The sequence below is a fragment of the Miscanthus floridulus genome, chromosome 18 (assembly GCF_019320115.1).
Source record: "Miscanthus floridulus cultivar M001 chromosome 18, ASM1932011v1, whole genome shotgun sequence".
Classification (NCBI taxonomy): Eukaryota; Viridiplantae; Streptophyta; class Magnoliopsida; order Poales; family Poaceae; genus Miscanthus; species Miscanthus floridulus.
In genome coordinates, this window is record NC_089597.1 from 73233179 (window position 1) to 73243634 (window position 10456).

At 42.8% G+C, this 10456-nt stretch overlaps 1 protein-coding gene across 3 annotated transcripts; it reads left to right on the forward strand.

The window, feature by feature from the left end:
• Positions 1–2159: 2159 nt before the first annotated feature.
• On the forward strand, positions 2160–9295 carry LOC136520950 (probable protein phosphatase 2C member 13, mitochondrial). 3 transcript variants are annotated; one of them, XM_066514646.1, is made up of 8 exons: positions 2160–2532; positions 3801–3895; positions 3972–4070; positions 4171–4329; positions 4744–4830; positions 5098–5189; positions 8497–8571; positions 8874–9295. In XM_066514646.1, the coding sequence occupies exons 1-8, from the start codon at positions 2282–2284 to the stop codon at positions 9003–9005; spliced, it is 990 nt and encodes a 329-aa protein (XP_066370743.1). In that variant the 5' UTR covers positions 2160–2281; the 3' UTR covers positions 9006–9295. The 3 variants fall into 3 exon arrangements, with proteins under 3 accessions (XP_066370743.1, XP_066370742.1, XP_066370744.1); XM_066514645.1 differs by having other exon boundaries at positions 3768–3895; positions 8874–9294; XM_066514647.1 differs by having other exon boundaries at positions 2224–2554; positions 3768–3895; positions 8874–9294.
• Positions 9296–10456: the final 1161 nt, after the last annotated feature.

The window sequence follows — 10456 nt, forward strand, 5'->3', positions numbered from 1 at the left end:
CAAAAATCCTTAGTGATTTTGTAAGTGGTTTGAGATCTACCACTTCAGAGAGCTAGAGTGTGGATACTATTAGTGGATTTTGAGCCTTTATGTCTCAAGGAAGAAAAAACTTTATTGGGTCGTCCAACATGGATTAGGGGGTTATCTTGACACCCTCAAACCATAGGGAAAAGTACGGTTAGTTTTTCTCCTTTTACATCTAGCATTCACTTCTTCCAATTCTTCCATGTTTGTGTGCTTGAAGTTACTTGGTGATTCACTATATTGGATCTTATGCTAGTGTGTTCATTAGCTTAATAGGTCTACTTCCTTTCAAATTAAAGACCCTACAGCTAGTGTGAATCTTTCTAAGGGCATGGTTTAGTGTGATCGGTAGAAAGGATCTTGTTTAGTGTGACCGACACAGAGGATCTTGTTTAGTATTGCTAGTTGCAAGTGGCGGATCTAGGATTTTGCTACAGGTATGCTGTGTTAAATTTTTCACGTATAATTTGATAAAATCCATTTATAAATTTGGTAAAGAACGACAAAATTTGTCCCGCAATTCAGTATTCAAATGCAAACTAGAGTAATAATTCTTATGTTCAAAAATTAGGTTCGCCTTTTGCATAAATTATTCTTTCTCTTGTATATAGAGATAAACAAAACCTTTATTTGATATAAAGAAAAAAAAGATACATGGAAGGAAAATCTGACTCGAAAAATATGGAGGCGCAGCGACGGACGGGGCAGAGGGAAACTTGTGAACGTGATTGCCCGGGAGTGGCATGCTGTGGGGTGCAAGAAAAAAATTGTCGCAAGAGTGGCATATGACGGGGTAGGGAAGTCCCGGTAGTGGCATGCCCTGTGGTGGGAGGAAAAACTCAGGATTGACTCCATTTGTCCTCCGGGTAGCTGGACATTTGCCGTTTTTTTGTTGTAATAATAATAACTAGATGATTACTGGTACGTTGCAATGAGAGAAAAAAATCATTGGATAACACAAATCGTAAAATACAAACTTGCTGCAAGGTGTCAAGCTTGTGAAGCAGCATCACATCGCTTGGGCACAAGAGAGTCTAGTGGCCTGAAACTATATATAAATATATAAATATTTGATCCTCTACGAGCACTTTATCTTACGTTCTCCATATTTTGTCCGCGTGTGTCAACATTCATACTATGGCAACTTTTTTAGTGTATGTCTTCATTTTCATGATTGTATTCAAGACGATTGTACTCTTGAAACGGGAATACTGAATGTCTTACAAAACTTAGAAAATCATAATGAGAAGCATAAAACACCCATTTGGTTGTAGGCGAGGCGGAGCACCAGCATGGAGTCGCTGCACCAACTGACGAGGCGCAGTTCGGGAAGGAGCCCAAGGGCGGCGGCGCGACGCTAAGCCCCCACGCAGTGGGGCAATGGGCGAGCGAGATGGGGAGGGGGTAGGGCTAGGGGCAGGGCCTAAGCGCTGGAACATCGTAGCGACCGAGCGCGGCATGGTGTCGACCGTTTGGAGTGGGGAGGCGTTGACGGGGAGACATCAGCGGCACGACAAGGCAGGGTGGGGGCTTCTGTTTTTTCCCTTGCCCTGACAGAGTCGACGGACGCCGAGTAGGGAGCGTGCGGAGGAGATGACGTGAGGGCCACATGCTAGCGCAAAAAATCACAAGGTGAGAGGCTCGAGCGCTCTAGCTTCACTATGGTAATGGTAGACGGGTCGTGGTGACTCTTTTTAGTAGTAAAATAAAATAGTAAATAATAATAAATATAGAGATAGAGAAAGAGATAGATGTAGAGATAGAGAAGAGTAGAGATAGAAACAGAGTACAGATAGAGATTGAATTAATTGATATTAATATTTTTTTTTTGAGCAACAGGGTATTATAATATTAAGAGATAGGAAAGAGAGAGGGGGATTGTCTAACACTCCAAGTCCGTCGACGAGCTCTCCATATACCAACATTGTTTGCAATCAGAAGAATCAGGTTAATAATAAATAATTTGTGTGAGATACGCTGATCGGGCGGTCGGACCAGCAAACAATGCAACTCCCTCAAGTAACGAACCAGACGAGGAGAAATGTTGTGCACGGGCTGGATAATAGCTTCTGACCAAGCGAGTCCAGCTAACACCAATCGATCATCAATTTATTCATTCGTTAACCGGTGGCTCATTCGCCGTTCTGTTCGCAGGGTCCCATTTCCAGCCCCGCCACCGCCTCGCTCCTCGTCCCCTCCCGAACCCGTAATAGGCCGGCGCCACTGGGCCGACGGCATCCGCCGGGCGCTGGGTAGGATGGCGCGCGCCACTACCCTGCGGAACCTGGTCGGCATTGCGGTGGCGGGCGGGCGCCGCGTGCGCTCCTGCGGCCAGCGGTGTGATGCCGGCTGGCGCGGCTTCCGCGCGGGGGTCTTCAGGGGCGGGGGCAGGCCGGCGCCTCGCGGCTCGCCCCACTCGTCGGCCTCGACGGCGCGGCAGACGGGGCCGCTGTGCGGCGCGGCGACCATGGCGGGGAGCAAGGGCTGGGTCACCGGCGGATTCCAGAGGTAGTAATAATGGCGCCGATCGGTGGGTTAATGTTGTCTATTTTTTTTAAATCAACGCTATCGATGTGTGCCAGTGTCATGTTCATGGGTAAACGTTTATCTAGATATGTTGTTGTATTCTAGTGATGGATAAGGGTGGTGGTGCCCAAACTTCTTATGTTCGAGATGTTCAAGGGGGAAATTGTTAGTTGGAAATGATTAGCTTGATGATGGGCATTAAGATGCAAATCTAGGATGATGACGAAGAATATTAGTAGCAGACAGGTTTATTTTCTTTTGTCTCAACAAATGTTTAGGGCCTCTTTGTCACACAAGATAATCAAAATGTAGGAATAGGAACAGCTCTGGGTTGGACTTATGAAACTTGCAATAAAGGGCGTACCCAGTGCAGAGAGCTCCCGCTCTGTGCGGGGTCTAGGGAAGGGTGTCAGTGGCAAGCCTTACCCTCGCCTGTGCAATGCGAGGAGACCGCGACTCGAACCCGGGACCTTCCGGTCACAGGCGGTAAGACTCTACCGCTTGCACCAGACCCGCCCTTACTTATGAAACTTGCAATCCTACAAGAATTCAAAACGCAGGAAAGTTTCCATCGTAACCTTTTTAAGGAACACAAGAAGAAAACAGGAATTCAAAGAGAGAGAGAGAGATAAGATCATAGTCACCAAGTTTCTGGGTCGATGAGGTCGAGGAACGTGGTACGCTACCTGGGTTGACGAATCCGGGTCGAGGGTCGATGCCTTCGAACCTGTTTTACGTGACTATGGATAAGATACAAAGAAAAGTTTCCATGAGAATGAGATACAGCCTCATGTTAATTTTCCTCCAAAATTTCTATACATCCATGCATCCCATGGGCATCCATAAGAATTTCATAGGATTCAATACTTTGTTCCAGAGGGACATATAGGAAATGTCCCTATAGGATTGGAATCCTTCAAATTACTATTTTTTTTTCTTTTGTTGCAAAGGTGGCTGTATCTTACTAATACCTTTTGGTTAGTGGAAGCTTGGAACAGCAAAGTGGTTGATATGTGTTTTTCTTTTTTGATGCGGATGGCATGATAGATGGATATATCTAATTTTAGCTACTGGCATTTAATATTTTGTTTTGGAGTTGTTAGCCTTTAATAGTTACATTATTCTTGCAATACCAACTTTGTCTGCTCAATCCTCAAATCTGCTAGACATTGAGACACTACTGGTACTGATGTAATGTCAAATAACTTTGTTGGCAGCGAGGATGGTAAGCTGACTTGTGGATATTCAAGCTATATAGGGCGGAGGTCTACTATGGAGGACTGTTATGACATTAAGTTAACTAAAATTGATGGACAACCAGTTAACCTGTTTGGAGTATTTGATGGTATCATTTTCAGTCTTGCTCTCATTAGTTTGTGACTCCTTGTGCAATACATTTACTTTATGCCTTGGTCTATTAGGTCATGGAGGAAACCTTGCTGCTGAATATCTGAAGGAGAATCTGTTAAAAAACCTTATGAAGCATCCTGAGTTCCTGACAGACACAAAGCTTGCAATAAGTAATGTGTTTTACTTCTGTTTAGCAGTGTCTTTTCATCTGTTGAAACCATTTTTAATCCTGCAAACTCATTTATTTTCTGGTACTTTTGCAAACCACAGGCAGAACATTTCTTGAAACTGATGGAGATATCATAGAAACTATATCTAGTTCGTTTAGAGATGATGGTTCAACTGCTTTGGCTGCTGTTCTGATTGGCAATCATCTGTATGTAGCAAATGTTGGTGATTCACGTGCTGTTGCGTCAAAAGGCGGCAAAGGTAAAGTGGCAGCAAGAAAGAAAAGACCAAAACATACAGCATCCACTTTTCTCACATTTGTAAATTACTATTATTTTTTCGTTATATTTGTTTTATGATTTTCTATACATTATACTGGAGCATAAACAATTGAAGCAGTACTCTGTTTCAGTTCCATCATCAATGGTATCTGAGAAAAGAAAGTACTTCCATCATCAAGGGGAGTGGTCCTTGTTTCTAACTGTACGAGTAGGCCAGTAGGGAATATAAACTCTGCTGAACTGAAAATTTATCACCGCACCACTACTTCATTATGTTGCTATTTTGCCTTGATAAGCTTTCATGACCCTGATTCTGTCAATATTAATCGTTCTTTGGTTTATTTGTTATCTGTGAAGAATAATTAAATGTACTATTTGTTTCTGTGCTATATAGCTGTCCCATTGTCAAAAGATCACAAACCAAACAGGACAGAAGAACGGAAGCGAATTCAGGATGCTGGAGGTGTTGTTATATGGGATGGTAAGCCTTTTAATCCTTAGAATACTCTTGATGTATTTAAGCCCACTTAATTGGGTAAGCCGTTTATTCTTCAGAATCCTCAAAATATTTAGCCTAAACCACAAGCCCTATGATTTAAGCAAGTCAATGTTTCACATTTAGGTTAGTTTAATGGGGTGGCATCTGATTGCATCAATACATGTTTTCCTGTCTGTCAAGTGGTTGAAGGTGCTTTGTAAGTATTAATTGGTTATTGTCATTCATCATTTGATATTAGCATTCCTGCAGATACATGGAGGGTTGGTGGAATTCTAGCAATGTCCCGTGCATTCGGCAATCGTCTACTGAAGCAGTATGTGACAGCAGAACCTGACATTCAGGTATACATTTGAAGTCTAATTAAAACTTTCAGTAGTTCTGAACTTTAGTGCTACCTAGAAAAGGCTTGGTGTGGTTGGTCTTAGAACTAGAAATAGTATGAACCAGTCTATTTAGCAAGTTAAAAGAAAAATAAAGGAACTTTCAGCTCTTGGTGAAGGAGGATGAGATCAGACATAGATGGCAAGAGTATTTTTATTAAATTGTTCAATGGTGAGAACGAGAACACCACCGTTCAGCTGGACGACTCGTTTGATGACACTAACAGGCGCTTTGTGCGGAGGATTCAAGAATCAGAGGTCAGAGAAGCCTTAAAAAGGATGAAAGGGGGCAAAGCGATGGACCCTGATGGTATCCCAATCAAGGTGTGGAGATGTCTCGGGGATATAACTATAGTATGGCTAACCAAGATGTTCAACAATATCTTTCGATCAAACAAGATGCCTGAGGAGTGGAGAAGAAGCATATTGGTACCAATCTACAAAAATAAGGGAGATATCCAAAGTTGTACTAATTATCGGGGAATTAAGTTGATGAGCCACACTATGAAGTTATGGAAGAGAGTCATCGAGCAGCGCCTGCGAGGAACGACGCAGATATCAACAAACCAATTTGGTTTCATGCCCGGAAGGTCAACCACAGAAGCAATTTTCTTAATAAGACAGGTTATGGAGCGGTTTAGAGAGCAGAAGAAGGACCTCCACTTGGTTTTCATTGACTTAGAGAAGGCTTATGACAAGATACCAAGAAATGTTATGTGGTGGTGTTTGGACAAACATAAAGTCCCATCAAAGTACGTGACCCTCATCAAGGACATGTACAACAATGTTGTGACTAGTGTTCGAATAAACGATGGTAACACAAATTACTTCCCGATTAAAATTGGACTTCATCAAGGGTTAGTTTTAAGCCCATATCTCTTTGCCTTGGTAATGGATAAGGTTACCAGGAACATACAAGGGGATATCCCTTGGAGTATGTTGTTCGCTGATGATGTAGTGTTAGTGGACGAAAGCCATGCGGGAGTAAATAGGAAACTAGAGTTATGACGGCAGACCCTTGAGTTTAAAGGTTTTTGATTGAGCAGAACTAAAACCGAATACATGAGATGCGACTTTGGCGGAGTTGTATAGGAGGAGGGAGATGTGAGTTTGAAAGATCAAGTAGTGCCTAAGAAGGATATCTTTCGGTATTTGGGATCGATGCTACAGAGGGATAGAGATATTGATGCGGACGTTAGCCATAGAATTAAAGTAGGGTGGATCAAGTGGCGATAAGCTTCTGGCATTCTCTGTGACAAGAGGGTACCATAAAAGCTAAAAGGCTAGTTCTATAGAACAACGATTAGACCGGCTATGCTGTATGCAGCAGAATGTTGGCCTACAAAGATTCGACATGTTCAACGACTGAGTGTTGCAGAAATGCGTATGTTGCGATGAATTTGCGGTCACACAAGAATGGACCGAGTTCGGAACGATGATATACGTGATCGCCTATAGGTAGCACCAATTGAAGAAAAGCTTGTCCAACATTGGTTGAGGTGGTTTGGCCATGTCCAAAGGAGACCTCCAAGGGCACTAGTGCATTGTGGAGTCCTAAGCCAAGCTAATAATATAAGGAGAGATAGAGGAAGACCGAAATTGATATGGGGGAGGCAATAAAAAGATATTTGAAAGCTTGAAATATACCTAGAGATCTATGTTTGAATAGGAATACTTAGAAAGTAGCTATTGAAGTGTTTGAACCGTGACTTGGGGCTCTTGGTGGATTTCAGCTCTAGCCTACCCCAACTTGCTTGGGACTGAAAGGCTATGTGGTTGTTGTTGTTGTTTCACTAGTCTGCCGTTTATTCTTTAAGTTTGATATATTGATGCTACCTTTGTATCAATATGCTAATGAACATGAGTAAGTATTCATGTTGTTGCAATAACCATAAAAAGTGGGTATTAGTGACATAAGATGAGATGCCCATAGTTTCTCTTGAGAAGACGTTTGTTTAAGGTTTTCATTGCTGTTGTTTTAGTGGTACTGTGTGGGATGTGGGAAGTGTTAAAGTAGTTTATTTGTGGAAAGGAATATATTCTTCTGTTTCTTACTATTTTTTCGTGACAAGGAAATGGGTTTCAGATGAAACAAAGATTAAAGTCAATTCTTGTCTGGGCAATAAATGATATATTACCAGGCAATAAATGATATTGAAAGAGTACTCATATTGAAACAATGGAGCATAGTTTTTAAGGCGGTAAGGCGAGGTGTGGCGCTCCACCCCCTTCTAGACGCCTAGGCGAATTAGGCGCGCAGCGAGGCGACGCCATACACATACACTAACCTTCCATAGGACAGCACAAACATACACTTATATATACCTTTCTGCTGCCAGTTCTGGAGCCAATTCTGGAGCAAGCAACAAGAAGCAGAGCAGAGGCTCAGAGTAGAACAGAGCAGAGGCACATCTAAGCATAAGAAGCAGAGGAGAGTAGAACAGAGCAAGCAGAGGAGAGTAGAACACAGCAGAGGTGCAGGAAAGTAGGAAGTGACATCGAAAGAGGAAGAGGACGGGGAGGCACGAATCAGGGACGGCTCCTCATACCTGTATGACGTGGGCTTGAAGGCTAGCGGACGGGGAAGCACGAATCAGGGAGGAGTCGTCGAAGAAGAGGGAGAATTCGCAGATTGATGGAAGGAGGCAACACGCCGCCGGCAGGGAGTCCAGGTTCGCGCGGCCTCTTTCCTTTCCCCCGTGCGGCCTCTTCCCTTTCCCCCACGCGGACGGATATACTCCGCTTTGGGCGCCTCTTTCCCCGCGCGCGCCTCTTTCCCCCGCGCGCGCATCTGCTCCGACCGAAGGTCGTGGCGAGCCCGGTGCCCAGCTTCAAAAATCGCCCGGACGCCAAGTCGTCGCCTAGGCGACGCCTTAATAACTATGCAATGGAGTTTGCAAAATACTTGGGAATCAGGATAACCAACCATGACTGGTTTCTACCAATAATGTTACAATAAAGTGTGAACAGTAAATTTGCCGCATTTTGAGTATCTTGCCAAAAAGGGCAGAAATCTTTTAAGCTGTTGACATAGCTCTACTGGAGTCTGGAAGTAATATTCTGGAGTTTAGGTTACCAATTTGAGTCTCATGATAGTACTCCATTTAAATTTCTGATAATGATTATAGTCTATTAGTCTTGATGCACTTTCTTGGCATGCACTCGACAATAGTCTTCTGGAAAGGTGGTTTTTTAGAAATCTGATTTCTTTTGTGTTAGATAACACCGCTGGAAAAGTAATATTTGGCAATGTTATACAAAAATGCAGGAAGAAGAGGTCAGCAGTGACTTGGAATATCTGATTCTTGCTACCGATGGGCTTTGGGATGTTGTGCGAAATGAGGTATCTCCTTGAATTCTACCTCAAATGGTCCGACTGAGGCAATCTGGTATTGCTTATGTGACCGAGAAGAGAGCATGGCATTAGATACTACCTACTAGTATGATTTAGGAAGGTTGCTCCGTTCTATTCAGTGCAATCCTATATATGAACAAAACCTTAATGACCATTTAAACTGGGCATGCTATCCGATAGACACACTCATGCTGGCATGAGTGCAAAGACACGTTTTTTTTAAACCTAATATGGTTTAGGGTCTTATTAGCTCCATCGCTAATCATTGTTTATCATCTCTTGTCAACAAGGATGCCATTGCCATTCTGAAAGCGGAAGATGGACCTCAGGCTGGAGCCGTGAAGTTGACGGAAATTGCCTACTCCAGGCACAGCACAGACAACATCACATGCATCGTTGTGCAATTTCACCATGACAAGTAGGAGTCCTGTAGGACTCGCCGACTCGGACATTATGCTAACTTTTGTTTACTAGAATATCAGGGGGTGTTTGTGTTTGGATTCTCTTCCTAAACTTTAGTCGCTATCCTATCGGATGATTGGACACATGTATGGAGTATTAAATATAGACTAATTACGAAACTAATTGCACATCTTGCGATTAATTTGCGAGACGAATCTTTTAAGCCTAATTAGTCTATGATTTGATAACGTAATGCTACAGTGAACATGTGCTGATGACGGATTAATTCAGCTTAATAAATTTGTCTCACGGATTCTATAATTTGTTTTTTTATTAGTATCCGAATACCCCATGCGATACCTTCATGTGACACATCCTAAATTTTAGTCACCGGATCCAAACCCCCTTTAGTTGGTTTTACCTGATCTGCGGGTGTTATACTGCTATTAAGGCATGAGCAACCCTGAAAGAGATTCGGGCATTCATTCTTTTGATCTGTAGGAAAAGACATTTTAAATGATGAATATATAAATGAAATTTCTTTAGTTACTTTTAAGTTTTACCGGCTACTCAAATCATTATGCACTTACTTCACTCAAAGATTCATCAACTGCAACGACGAAAACAAAGATAGCTAGAAAACCTTGACACCACGGCACTTCTACTAGCTAGCGAGGCTTTTCATTCTTCATCTTTGTACCCAAATGATTTGAGCATAACTTGCTCAAATCCAGCACATGTATCCAGATGCCCCTTCAAGGAGGCTCTGCACTCTGTATTATTGATCTTGCTGCGGTTCTTGGATGAGAATATGTTCCGATTTCCTGTAGTGATTTGATGCACGGATACAAACCGCTGATTCTTGCCTTTTGTTCTGGCCTTCTCGGCCCTCTGTCCTGATTTGCAGCATGTCCAAATTGTTAAAACCTCAACTTTAGCGAATTTCAGTCGAAGCATGTAGAGAGTATCTTCTTTTGAACGATATTTTGTTTACATCCGGGGGGTCCTAAAGAGTTCTTATGAATGGCTTATTTGTTTTATGACAAAATTAGCTTAACAAAAGTGAATAATAATACAGTACTCCATCCATCCCAAATTATAAGTCATTCTAAGGCCCTGTTTGGCAGGGCTTCTCCACCAGCTTCAGGAGCCGTTTGGAGCCGTTTTCTACTAAACGGGGTAAAGTAAAATAGCTTCACTTGTGAAGCCCCTAAAAACATGCTCTCACAGTGATTTGGGGGTGGGATGAAGCCAAAAAAAAAAGTGGTTTCTCCCGGCTCCTCTTCCAGGCCCCTAAAAACATGCTCTCACAGGGAAGCTATTTTGCCAAACGGTTTACCAAAACCGCTTCAGTTCCACCGGTGGAACTGTTCATGCAGCTGAAGCAAAAAAAAAAAGGCTTCACTAGTGAAGTGAAGCCCTGCCAAACGGGGCAGAATCTTGGAGAGTCAAAGCATCTCAAGTTTGATCA